General features: G+C 45.9%; 1 protein-coding gene across 2 annotated transcripts; it reads right to left on the bottom strand.

Moving 5' to 3' along the window:
* Positions 1-29: 29 nt before the first annotated feature.
* MEAK7 (MTOR associated protein, eak-7 homolog) lies at positions 30-13,237 on the bottom strand. Of its 2 annotated transcripts, none has more exons than XM_070953123.1 (9): positions 13,075-13,237; positions 11,338-11,530; positions 8,733-8,929; positions 7,740-7,970; positions 6,093-6,237; positions 4,084-4,524; positions 3,097-3,215; positions 1,725-1,904; positions 30-795 (listed from the first exon to the last, which is right to left on the bottom strand). In XM_070953123.1, exons 3-9 carry the CDS (start codon positions 8,901-8,903, stop codon positions 667-669), a joined length of 1,416 nt encoding a protein of 471 aa, XP_070809224.1. In that variant the 5' UTR covers positions 8,904-8,929; positions 11,338-11,530; positions 13,075-13,237; the 3' UTR covers positions 30-666. The 2 variants fall into 2 exon arrangements, with proteins under 2 accessions (XP_070809224.1, XP_070809225.1); XM_070953124.1 differs by lacking the exon at positions 13,075-13,237 and adding an exon at positions 12,926-12,956.

Consider the following 13,237-nt stretch of genomic DNA (forward strand, 5'->3'; position numbering starts at 1 on the left):
GGTATTGCGATCTTGGTGTTCAATTAGGATTTAAAAAAAAAAAAAAAACATTGACTGGATTCACACATTAAGAGTCTGCTTTTTTGCTAGCTCATGAAGCTAGAAATTCACAGCCAACATTTGTCTGGTCTCTTAAAAAAGACTCAGGCTGAGCCTGATCCAATCGTTTATATTGGTGCGATTAACTCAGATATGAAATCCTGATTTCCGGATATGGCACCTCAATAGACCCCCAATATGCTTTATATGGAGCATTTAAATTTTCCCAACAAAATACGGATTGATTTGCACGGAAGACATTGAGTTTTGACAACTCTTGTGAATGATCTGGGGTCCCTCCAAGGAATACTTTTCCACCAGAAATCTGGGAGTCCCCTGAGGTGGGCTTGCACCCATAATAAATGTGAATAATGTGAAAAGAAGGTGGTCCTGAATTTAGAACAATACACACCCAATCCCGGGGGGGGGGGGACGGGACACACAGGGACACCCTGCAGATAATACGTCCAAAGTTTGTAAAGACACCAATTGTTATTTAACCAAATCTCATCACGCTTAAGAGATTGGGCCACGGATACCGCCATGTGGAAAATAGAAAGCTTGGAAGATGTTCCAGCAAAATCCTGGTCAGACTTGGGGGGAGGAAAAAGTTTCCAAGACGAGATCTCAGTTGTTGTCTTCTTCATCATCATCAGGTGGTTTCCGAAACCCATCACTCTGGCGGCTTTTCCCCATCATCTCTAGCAAAGCTTGGGCCTCTGGGTCGGCGTCTAAGATGCTCTTCTGTCCTTTTCCCTAAAGTCAAACCCAGAAGAGAGGTTGGGGAAACAAAACAAAACAACTACCACAGCTGAAGGTGAGCAGATCTGGGCTGCAACCAGCTCTGACCGACTATGTTTGTTCCTGAAACCTGAGCTAAGACAGTTGGGTGGATTCCTTGCCCGTCCTACCGCCTGGCAAACATGGAAAGGTTCTGCTTTGACCTGATCAGTGAAACAGGTTAGGTCAGATGACAAGAGCTGCCAGAAAAAGCCAATTAAGTCAGTTAAGTAAGTCTCTTGGAGCTGGGGCGCCACGGGGGAGGAAGGAATCAAAGTACACTGATTTTTTTATTATTATTATTCAAGTTGTTCAAAAGAAAGAGAAAATGCAGCTGCTAAGCCAGAGATCAAGATACACAAAGCCTGCCAGTTGCATAAAAGATCTTAGAAACCAAATACCTGAGAATTTAAGAGTCCATGTCCTGCATTAACCTATTTGCCTTGCTCGGAGTGGAACTCCATGGATGGGAAGAGACTGAATATGCACAACCTATGAAGCCCAGGTTAACACCTCAACGGGCTACGGTCCAACCAAGTGATGATTGAAGCTGATGGGTTGGCTCACCCCATGAACCAAGGGCTAGATAAATAGTTCGGGTGAAGCGGCCCAAACCGGTAGCATTTCACCCCTGCACAGAGCCCTATAGGCCCTGTTTCCCCTCCCCTTCTTCTCTTCCTAGCTTGGTCATGTTTTTGGTTGACTTCCATGCAACTCCAATCTTGGGGAACTTTTCCATTTTCTGCTGCAGGACCCCTTCGGCTTCTCCCCAGGTGCAAACAAGACGCTTAAGCCAACTTTGGACTTATGGATTTCATGCCCTACTACGGAGCAGGCAACTCCTGCCCAAACAGGAAGTTTACATCACCACCTAAGGTGGCTTTGCTCGGAGTGGCAAGACTTACATTTTTGGCTTCCGGGAGGTCTCCCACGGCCCACACCTCCATGGAATCCAGCAGGAAGTCCTCCTTGGCTGACAGCTGAGGGCTGTTGTACGTGGTGCACCGAGGCTTGGCTTTGCTGTGGCCTTGCCCAAAGTTACTGTCCACCCAGAGGCCAAAGTATTCGAGTTGACCTCCCATGCCCTGGAAGGACCAAAAAAAAAAAAAAAAAGAAAAAAGGCAGGCATGTGATCAAGTCTGTAGATATAGGAAAAAGTTAAGAGAATGCAAGAATGAACCTCCAACCAATGGAAACACCTGCAAGGATTACAGGTAGTCCTTGATTTATGACCACAGTCGAGCCCAATTAACAGTCGAGCGAGTTTGGCTCACTTTACCTTTCTCGCCATAGCTGTTAAGTGAATCCCTACGGCTATTAAGTTGGAAACATGGATGTTCAGCGAATCCGGCTTTCCCACTGACTATGCTTGTCAGAAGCCTGCCAAAGGGGAATCACGTGACCCCAGGATGCTGCGGCGGTCATAAATATGAACCAGTTTCCAAGTGTCCGAATTTTGATCATGGAAACACAAGTGAGGCTGCAGCGGTCATAAGCATGAAAAGTGGTCATAAGTGCCGGGGATTTTTTTCAGTGCCGTTCGGTCACTAAATGAAAGATTGCAACTTGAGAACTACCTGTAATCCATTTTTAAAAAATTAGCTAAGAGCGAAAGCTGGATACGCTTAAAAAATGATTGGGGAGAAGAGCTTTGGACGTCTGCTACTCATTAAAGCAGCCTCTCTGGGAGCCACATCGGATTTGATGGAAGTTTGGGCACCCTAGTCTCACATTGGCAAGGACACTGAAAGTCAGCTGCCTCAATGAACAGCGGAGGAGGTTTGCCAATTGCAGAAAGTCCAGAATGTCTCTTTTGACACAGAAATCTCCAACCATGGTAACTTTACGACTTGTGGACTTCAACTCCCAGAATTCCTCAACCAGCCATGGAATTCTGGGAGTTTTAAGTCCTCATGCTGGCTGAGGAATTCTGGGAGTTGAAGTCTACAAGCTGGCTGAGAAATTCTGGGAATTGAAGTCCTTGTGCTGGCTGAGGAATTCTGGGAGTTGAAGTCTACAAGCTGGCTGAGAAATTCTGGGAATTGAAGTCCTTGTGCTGGCTGAGGAATTCTGGGAGTTGAAGTCTACAAGCTAGCTGAGGAATTCTGGGAGTTGAAGTCTACAAGCTGGCTGAGGAATTCTGGGACTCCTCAGAAGTTACCATGGTTGGAGACCCCTGTTTTGACACATTTTCAAAGCATGGGTAGCTGTACAAGCCATCATGGGCAAAGCCTTGGGGCCAAAGCAAACTCGAACAGCTCACTGTTTGTTACTCACAAGTCCGTTCGGCATGGTCTGCTGCCCGTGATTGAGGTACATGTAGTGGTTATTGTAGCCACTGCAGGTGAAGACTGCCAGCGAGGGGGAAATGGAGAACAAAAAACATGTGTTGTTTCCTGTGAGGAACAAATGAATGAAGAGTTACGGACCAGAGAGAGGAAAACAGAAAAGAGTCATCCCAGCAGAGCCTAATTGGAAAAAGTGAAGTGGCTAGTCCTCATTCATTTCCCATTTTGACGGGAGAGCTAGCTGTTGGAAGTTTCTTCTAAGAGAAGACTGCCACCTAGAGGATAGCAACAGCTGTCACAGTTTGTGTATGCATGGGTGTATCTACTTATCTACCACTAAAACTCTCATTTTGTGGTTATCCGTTTGTCTGTTTGCGCCCTCAAGAGAGCCCAAACGGTGCATTGCACAGCAACAATTTTTGAACCAACGTACCATACTTGGTATAAGACGCAGCTTACTTTTTGGGGAGGAAAATAGGAAAAAAAAATATATGCCTACCAGATATTCATCTAGCTATCGTCCTTAAGTCTGGTCAGCTTCAGCACATTCGTTTGCTGTTTTTTTTATCCCCTATTTGGGGATAAAAAACAGCTTCTAAGGCACAGCTGAGAGGAAGCAGCAATGAGAAAAGCAGGCAAAGGAGGGGGGAAATGCTTCACTCGTTAGAGCTGAAAAAAAGCTTCTAAAGAACAGCTGAGAGTCGGAGATCTAGTGCCTCGTTAGGGCTTCGTTAGGGCTGAAAAAAAGCTTTGAAAAAGCTACATTCGGAGTATAAGACGCACCCAAATTTTCGGCCTCTTTTAGGAGGGAAAAAAGTGCGTCTTGTACTCCGAAAAATACGGTACTTAAAATCTGTTAACTTTAATGCATGAAAGATCCGGAACAATTGTTTATAACTTTACGTGGTCTAATTCATGGACAATTCTGCAGCCTGGGGACCACCTTTCATCTCGCCTTGAATTCCAAGGAGCTCACCTTGAAACTGGGGCTTCACCTCCCAGGAACAGGAGGAAAACCCGCCGAAGATGTAGCCATCGGTGTCCTTCAGGACCAGGAGGCAGGGCCCTTTGTTGACAACATGTCCGCACAGCTGGCTAAAGCTCTCGCCGTGGATCCCGGAGGCGAAGAGCAGCTGCCACTTATCCCGAAGTTCAGAAGGCAGGTGGGCATTGAGGTAGGTGATGGAGGGGAGGTCGAGCAGGCTGACGAAGGCGGACCCTTGCAGGCCTCTGCATTCCGGCAGCAGACGGAGGGTCTCGTCGGCTTCGTCGGAGAGAGGCTGCAGGAGGAGCAGGCCCTGCTGAAGCACCACCTTGAGGAAGGTGGAGATCTGTGGGACTCGGAAAAGCCAATCCTCCAGGCTGTTTTGGTCGCACGTGGCATCCAGGACAGAGTCTCCCTCCATCTTCTTCCCCTCTGAAGCAAGAGAGATGGGTTTGGCCAAATCAGAATTTGGCAAGACGAAACCCACATACTATGTACATACCAAATATCAGGCTTTCTCCATTTAAGAGGGGTGGACTTCAACTCCCAGAATTCCCCTAACCCTAATATAACATCTGCCTGTCTCAGAGTGGATTCTGAGGTAATCTGAGGTAACAGGTAATCCTCAACCTATGACCATAATGGATCTCAGGGGCTGCCCCAAAGAAGAGGCAGTCAAGCTATTCTCCAAAGCACCTGAAGGCAGGAGAAGAAGCAATGGGTGGAAAGAAACTAATCAAGGAGAGAAGCAACTTAGAATTAAGGAGAAATTTCCTGACAGTTAGAAGAATTAACCAGTGGAACAACTTGCCTCCAGAAGTTGTAAATGCTCCAACACTGGAAGTTTTTAAGAAGATGATTTGACTGAAGTGGTGTAGGGTTTCCTGCCTAAGAAGGGGGTTGGACTAGAAGACCTCCAAGGTCCCTGCCAATTCTGTTATTCTATTCTCTCTGTGGAACGGAGTCTGGAATTTTCATCATAAGTCATGACGGTTGTAAATTGAGGCCTCCCCGTGACTAACCTAATTTTACACTTTTTTCTTTTTGTGGGGCTCGTAAAATGAATGCGGCGGTCCTAAAGTGAACACATCAGTTATTCGTTCCTATGGGTGGGTGGGTTGTTGTTGTTTTTGCCAAAAACCAGTCAAAAGGACTTAACATTAACAAAATACTTCCTAAAAACTGCAGGAGTGGATGAGTGTGCTGCCACCAGAACTCCAGAACTGGGTTATAAGTACTTTTGGATGGGAGTCCGTCATAACCAAACAGACATTAAGCCAAGGACTACTTACAGTAGTGGCCAAAATTGTGGAAACCTTTTGGGGAAAGTGTATTTTTGAAGTTTGATGGCTAATAACACCACTTTTTTTTTTTTTTTGGAGTGTCAAGATAATCCTATTCCACTGCTGGAATGGCCTGGGAATAGCCCAGACCTTCACCCAATTGAAAATCGATGGATCGGACTAAAGAAACTTGTTAGTCAGAAGCGGCCCAGCAATAAAACCCAGTTAATAGAAGCAATCCTTCAATCTTGGTTTCACATGATAACAGCTGCAGAACTAAAAGACTTGGTTCCCTCCATGGGAAGACGTTGTAAGGCTGTGTAATTCATGCTAAAGGTTACTCAACGAAGTATTAACTGACATAGTGATAATTTTTGTCTATCTCCTTTTTTCTACGTGTTTCACTTTTCTTCTTTATACTGTAACTGCTATTCTAATAGCAAATCCTTCATAAAAGTTATTGCATCACATTCTTGATTAAATGATCTTTCCATTGATATGTAATTTTATGGTATTACTCCCCCACAAAAAAAAAGGGGGTGTTATTAGCTAGTTTTAGAAAATACACTTTCCCCAAAAGGTTTCCACAATTTTGGCCACTACTGTATATGAGGGATGTTAAGTCAGAATATTATGGCTCTTTCCTATGATAGGCTTTGTTTTATGTCCTGCTGTTGCTTAGGTCACAACTTAATAACACGAGCGCTTGCAGCTCACCTGCAGACTTCAGTTCAGAGGCCAGCTGAGTAGCCAAGGCTTTGATCCTAGGGACTGAATTATTCAGCTTCTTTGGATTCCACCCTTTCAGCAGCTTCCTGTAGCTTAGCACGTGGACCACGGAGGTGATCAGATCCCCTGCAAACTTCAAGGAGGCAATTTTTTTTTTTTTTAATTTGATTTATATGCCGCCCTTCTCCGAAGACTCAGGGCGGCTTACAATGTGCTCAGCAATAGCCTTCATCCTTTTGTATATTTATACAAAGTCAGCTTATTGCCCCCACAAACTGGGTCCTCATTTCACCTACCTTAGAAAGGATGGAAGGCTGAGTCAACCTTGAGCCTTGGCGAGATTCGAACCCTGCAGTAATTGCAGGCAGCCGGTCTTAATAACCAGCTTAATAACAGGGTGCCTTAAACCCCTGTACTACCAAGGCTCACTATGAGGGGGTTTTTTTTAAAAAAAATGGTCTCTGATGTTTTTGCTCCTAGAAACAAGTCCTCTCTCGTAAGGACCGAAAAAGTGCTTCTCTGAAAAGATTTTGGAGACTTTATTATGTTTTTACCTTAATACAATATTCTTACCTTTATATATTTTAGTATTTGAAATGTGGAATTTACAGGCGGCTGTTACCTATAAGCTGGGTTGACAAAATCAGAAATGAGGAGGGCATAAGCCACCTGGGAAAGCTAAGGGAAATCATAAAAAAAATCATAAAAGAGCGAAAGTTAGAATATTTTGGACATGGGATGCGACACCTGGAAAAATACGGCATCCTTCACTTAATCCTCCAGGGAAAGATTGAAGGCAAACGTGGTCCAGGCAGAAGAAGATGATGAACGTGGCTTCAAAATCTAAGGGACCGGTTTGGACAAAACTCAGCAGCATTTTTTCGTGCGGCTGTTGATCAAAATAGGATCGCCAACGTCCGATGACGGACATGGCACAAGAAGAAGAAGAATTATACTTTCACATACTTTATATTTATTTATTTATTTATTTATTAAATTTATATACCGCCCTATTCCTGAGGGACTCAGGGCAGTGAACAGCGAACGATAAAAATACATGTAATACAAACGTTAATAAAAAAACCAATTAAAATATACTAAACACTCTGGTCCTAGATAATTCAAGACATCCCAGTTTAAAATAAAATCAAAAAGCAATATAAAGGGAAAGTTAGGTCAGGCCGGCCTTCTGAAACAGGAATGTTTTGAGGGCACGGCGGAAAGTGCGCAGATCCGGAATCTTCTGTATCTCTGGGGGGAGCTCGTTCCAGATGGTGGGTGCCCTCACAGAAAAGGCTCTCCCCCTGGGGGCCGCCAGTCGACACTGTTTGGCTGACGGCACCCTGAGAAGCCCCTCTCTATGGGAGCGTACTGGGCGGTGAGAGGCTATTGGTGGCAGAAGGCGGTCTCGTAAGTACCCCGGTCCTAAGCCATGGAGCGCTCTAAAGGTGGTAACTAAGAACTATAAACTCTATTATTTCCTGCTGCTTTAGTTCAACATATATCTGTGTCTGTATGCGTAATGTCTTTTATTAGGGTTGCGTATCAGTGACTGCGTGAGAGATGCCGTGTGCTAAATAAAGAAACAGACCTCTGCTTTCCCCCTGAACGCAAGCGAGATGTCGGCCCGCTTACCTCTAGGATTTGGCTTCCCTTGACAGCCTTCTGAGCACCTGAGACCATCTTCAGGACAATCCCACTTTTTTCCTGGGCGTTGCCCTTGAAGAGGATGGAGGCAAAGGCCACGAACTGCTCCTTCGCCACGCAGGGGATGGGCTCGGGGGAATTGTGAGTCTCCTGGAGGCTTCTCATCCCATTGTACAGTCTCGTAACCATTGATGGAGGCAGGGCATCCTTGACGTAGGCCTAGGAAAGGGACCAAAGGCATCCAGAAAAACATACCTAGTCCTCGACTTACGACAGTTCATTTAGTGACCGTTCAAAGGTACAACGGCGCTGGGGAAAAAAAGGACCTTATGACCATTTTTCACACTTACGACCACTGTTCAAAATTCAGAAGCTCGGCAACTGACTCGTTTATGATGGTCACAGTGGCCCTCGGGGGGCGGTGGGGGGGGGGAGGGAGTGTCACGTGATCCCCTTTTGCGACCTCCTGACAAGCAAAGTCAGCGGGGAAAGCCGGATTCACTCAACGACCGGGTGGTTACTAATTGAACCACCCGCCGTGTTTTCAACTTAACGGCTGGGTCAAGCAAGGTGGTAAAATGGGGACAAAGTTCACTTAACAGCTGTCTCGCTTAGCGGCAGAAATCTGGGGCTCAATTGCGGTTGTAAGTCGAGGACCACCCGTAAGAAGTAGCTTACCCCCGTCACCAGAAGAACAAAACCCTAGAACGGCTCCTCTGGCATGTGCCACAGGCCGAGTCACAGCCTCACAGGGTTGTTGTTACGGGAGTGGGGGGGGGGAAGAATTGTTGTTGTGAGGAAAAAGAGGAGGAGGAGGAAGAGGAGGAGGAAGAGGAGGAGGAAGGGGTATTATGTAAATTTGCCGCCTTGTGTGACTTATAAGATAATAAAGGCAAGGGGGAAAAAAATATAATAAACGAATAAATTATAGGCAGTCCTCGACTTACGACCCTAAGGGAGCCTTGCCCGTTGCTTCCTTACCTTGAGTGCTTCAAGGGTCACCCCAGTCTGGGCCTTTTTCCCCACCTTCACCGCGACGGCCTCGTCCGCTCGAGATAAGGCGCTAAAAACGCCATCGACGTCAGCGAGCTCATCGGGAAGAAACCTGGAGAGGTGTTTCTGGTAAGAGCCGTTGCTTTCCACGTTGCCCATTTTCCTTCGGCCAGGGGGAAGAAATCCTGCAAGGGATCGGAAAAGAAATACATACATACATACATACATACAGATGCAAAAAATTAAAATCTCGGGTGCTTTTCCACGTCATTATAAATACGTTGGTTAAAATATTTAAAATCCTGGTTAAAATCCCATCTTAAAATCTTCTAAAAATCCTTACAGAGCACTCTGCAAGGTCCTTTAAAACCGCAGCTAAAATCCTACCAGTGACTTTAAAAGTTTTTCTTAAAGCAACCTTTCGACAGGCTCACAACCCTGTCATCTTCAGGCTCTTGTTTCGTTTAGAAGCTATGGGTATATATATATATGTATATAGGAGGGGTAAGTAAGCTTCAGCAGCAAATGAGGAGGGGCTCAGCCCTGCGAGGACAGGAGAGGGTGGGGAATAAGGGGAGGAAGAAAGCAGAGGGTTGCAGAGGGACACCGAGATGGCCTTGAGAAAGGTATTCAGTAGCCCTTAGGTCAACACCAGCTGAGTCTGCCAAGGGAGGAGGAAGTAAAAGAAGAAAACCCGAGATTGCTCTGCCCTAAGGAGGGGAAGGGAGGGGACAGAGAAACTCGGTCAGGCTTTCAGGAGCCCAGTCTAGTGGGAAAAAAGGACCAGGGGTGACACGATAGCAGTGTTCCAGTATCTCAGGGGCTGCCCCAAAGAAGAGGGGGAGTCAAGCTATTCTCCAAAGCCCCTGAGGGGAGGACAAGAAGCAACGGGTGGAAATTAAATAAGGAGAGAAGCAACCTGGAACTAAGGAGGAATTTCCTGACAGTGAGGACAATTAATCCAGAAGTTGTAAATGCTCTATCTCTGGAAGTTTTTAAGAAGTGATTGGACAATTATTTACCTGAAATGGTATAGGGTCTCATGCTTGAGCAGGGGGTTGGACTAGAAGACTTCCAAGGCCCCTTCCAACTCTGTTATTCTTCCTTCCTTTCCTTTCCTTTCCTTCTCCTTCCTTCCTCTTCCCCTTCCCTTCCCTCTCCCTTCCCTTCCCTTCCCTTCCCTTCCTTTCCTTTCCTTCCCTTCCTTTCCTTTCCTTCCTTCCCTTCCTTCCTTCCTTTCCTTTCCTTTCCTTTCCTTTCCTTTCCTTCCTTTCCTTCTTTTCCTTTCCTTTCCTTCTCCTTCCTTTCCTTTCCTTCTTCCTTTCCTTCCCTTCCCTTCCCTTCCCCTTCCCTTCCCTTCCCTTCCTTTCCTTCCTTCCTTTCCTTATCCTTTCCTTCCTTCCCTTCCCTTCCCTTCCCTTCCCTTTCCTTTCCTTTCCTTTCCTTCTTTTCCTTCCCTACCTTCCCTTCCTTCCCTTCCCTTCCCTTCCCTTCCTTTCCTTTCCTTTCCTTCTCCTTTCCTTTCCTTTCCTTTCCTTCCTTCCTTTCCTTTCCTTCTTCCTTTCCTTCCTTCCCTTCCCTTCCCTTCCCTTCCCTTCCCTTCCCTTCCTTCTCCTTCCTTCCCTTCCCTTCCCTTCCCTTCCCTTTCCTTTCCTTTCCTTTCCTTCCCTTCCTTCCCTTCCCTTCCCTTCCCTTCCTTTCCTTCCCTTCCCTTCCTTTCCTTTCCTTCCCTTCCCTTCCCTTCCCTTCCTTCCCTTCCCTTCCCTTCCCTTCCCTTCCCTTCCCTTCCCTTCCCTTCCCTTCCCTTCCCTTCCCTTCCCTTCCTTTCCTTTCCTTTCCTTTCCTTTCCTTTCCTTTCCTTTCCTTCCCTTCCCTTCCCTTCCTTTCCTTTCCTTCTTCCCTTCCCTTCCCTTCCCTTCCCTTCCCTTCCCTTCCTTTCCTTTCCTTCCCTTCCCTTCCCTTCCCTTCCCTTTCCTTCCCCTCTCACTGGGATTTTTAAAGAGGAGACTGGACAGTTATTTGTCTGAAACCGTGTAGGGTCTCATGCTTGAGCAGGGGGTTGGACTAGAAGACCTCCAAGGCCCCTTCCAAATCTGTTACGTTAGGACCCTGTTATTAAACCCAGCAACAAACCCACAACCGCATGGAGTCCTTGCGCAACCCATTTCCCCGACCTGAAACACCTCAAAAGGCCCGAATGAGAAATCGGAGGAGGCGAAAAGGATGTTACAAAACGCAGGGAACTTCTCGAAAGCTTGTTCTCCGCGAACACGGGCAGCGCCAGAAAGCAACCCAACCAGGAAAGGCGGATTCGTTAAAGGACGGGTTTTCTCTACAGGTGGTCCTCGACTTGCAACCAAAGTTGGGACCAGAACTTCTGTTGTTAAGCAACGAGGCTGTTCAGCGAGAGCCGGGTGCCATTTTTACAGCCTGTTAAGTGAATTATGGAAGCTGCTAAGTGAACCACGTGGCCGTTGAGCGAACGCACACACATATGGAAAATATCAGGAATAATAATATATCACGCGCAATGAATGCTGCCTGCTTCTTTGCTTAGCAGAATGAAACCGATCAGAAAGAAAAAGGCAATTACCTCTTTTTATAAATAAGGGCTTCCAAGAAAAGTAATTGCTTTTTTTTCTTCTTCTTCTTGATGTGACTCCCGTCAAAGGTTTGCCCAGAATGTGGAGGAATTTAACGGATGAAATACAGGTCCTTTATGTTCTCATCTCGTCAAACAAGCTGTGTCTTGGCTGGTGGTAGACCGATATTCATAGAGCAGGGACCTGGTTAAAGAAAAAAGGGGGGGAAAAAAACACCCAGCCTTTCTAAAACACACCGTTAAGACACCAGGTTTAGCTTTCTGATTTTCAGCCATTTATAAATAAAGAGGTTGCTGGTGTTAAAACAATTTACGCTTCCCCTTTTGGTGGCTGCACCAATTTTCTAACCGTGGTGGAACTGAAATCTGGAACCTAGCACCTGAGAAGTGGAGAAAGCAGAGGTTTTTAAACTCGGCAACTTTAAGAGGGGTGGATCCCAATGTATTTATGATGGTTGCAGCATCCTGGGGATTATGCGATCGCCATTTGCAACTTTCATAGCCATGTTCCAACAAGCAAGGACAATGGGGGGAAACTGGATTCACTTAATTAATTTATTTATTTATTGGTTCGATTTATATGCCGCCCTTCTCCGGAGACTCAGGGCGGCTTACAATGCGTTAAGCAATAGCCTTCATACTTTTGTATATACCTGCTTAGTAGGGCTTTCGGCCCACCCCAAACGGTGTTCTTTTTTTTTAATACAAAGTCAGTTTATTGCCCCACAATCCGGGTCCTCATTTTACCTACCTCGAAAGGATGGAAGGCTGAGTCAACCTTGAGCCTGAGCTCAATTGTGGCAAAAAAAAGATAATAATGATAAAATCAGATGCAATTCATTTAACAATTACCTGGCTATCTATCTTATCATCTGTCTATAGCTATCTATCCTTGTATGCACATAAACACACACATTAAAAGACAGAGGCTTTTGAGAGGTGCCAAGTCCAGCTTCTCCATGCCCTGGATGAACTGAGCCGCAATATATATAAAAATAAATATAAATTGTTTGGCTTGAGGTCCCTGCGGCTGCTACACTCCAATACTAAAAATATTCCCTTTGGGCGCAGCCAGAATTTGAACCTGGGAACTATAAGGTAAGTCTATCATAAATATCATAAAAAATAAATGTATACGTTCAAAATATATGCAAAAAAGTTTTTAAAAAGGAATAGGGTTGCCTAAAGTCTCCATACTTTTGGCTGCCAGAGACCAACCCAGCTTTCTGGCAAAAAAGAAAAAGAAATGTTTCATTTACACACTTTAAATCATTTTTCACCTGTTTTATCGCTGCCCAGAGTAGCCCCGTAGCGAGACGGGCAGCAAATAAATTGAGCAAATAATTAAAATCTGCCAAAGAAAGAGTGCAAAAGGAGAGAAAGGCAGGGAGGCCAGGGGAAGCCTTAAGCAAACAGCCCAAAGTGCATGCAGAAGCAGGAAAATTTAATGAGTTGCCCAAGACTTGGGCAAGGAATGCAAGCTGGCCTACCTTGCAAGGTGGTTGTGCAAAGAAAAATTTTAAAAAGAGATGGAGTCTTCCTCTTTACTTATTATTAAAAACATGCAGAGAAAACATACCTATTTGGACTAACTCAGCTGGAAAACTTGGTAAAGGAAGCGAGAAAGAAAGAAAGGGGAGGGGGGAAACCCCCCCAAAGCTCCTCCCCTTTATATTCATGATACATTAATATTCATGAGGCTCATGAATGTCAATGAGGGCCACCCACCATGCCTCGCGCCCCGCATGAATAATAAAGGCGGCCCCGGGCGGACTCCGCCCCCTCCGTCAAGGCCGAAAGTTCGCGGCAGCCGCCGCCTCGCTTCGTAGGGACGGTGCCGGAGGCCCGGAGGGATCCCCGCCGCTCGATTTCCTACAGCGGCTTCGCTGTT

This window comes from Pituophis catenifer, unplaced genomic scaffold (assembly GCF_029215685.1).
Source record: "Pituophis catenifer annectens isolate HBS135680 unplaced genomic scaffold, rPitCat1.0.hap2 SCAF_13, whole genome shotgun sequence".
Classification (NCBI taxonomy): Eukaryota; Metazoa; Chordata; class Lepidosauria; order Squamata; family Colubridae; genus Pituophis; species Pituophis catenifer.

Excerpts from the sequence above, each read along its gene's own strand:
- MEAK7 (XM_070953123.1), bottom strand. The coding sequence starts at position 8,903 with ATGGGCAACGTGGAAAGCAACGGCTCTTACCAGAAACACCTCTCCAGG. Across the intron at positions 6,238-7,739 it reads AGGGAAGCCAAATCCTAGAG|TTTGCAGGGGATCTGATCAC; the intron begins GTAAGCGGGCCG and ends GCCTCCTTGAAG. Across the intron at positions 4,525-6,092 it reads CTCTGAACTGAAGTCTGCAG|AGGGGAAGAAGATGGAGGGA; the intron begins GTGAGCTGCAAG and ends CTCTTGCTTCAG.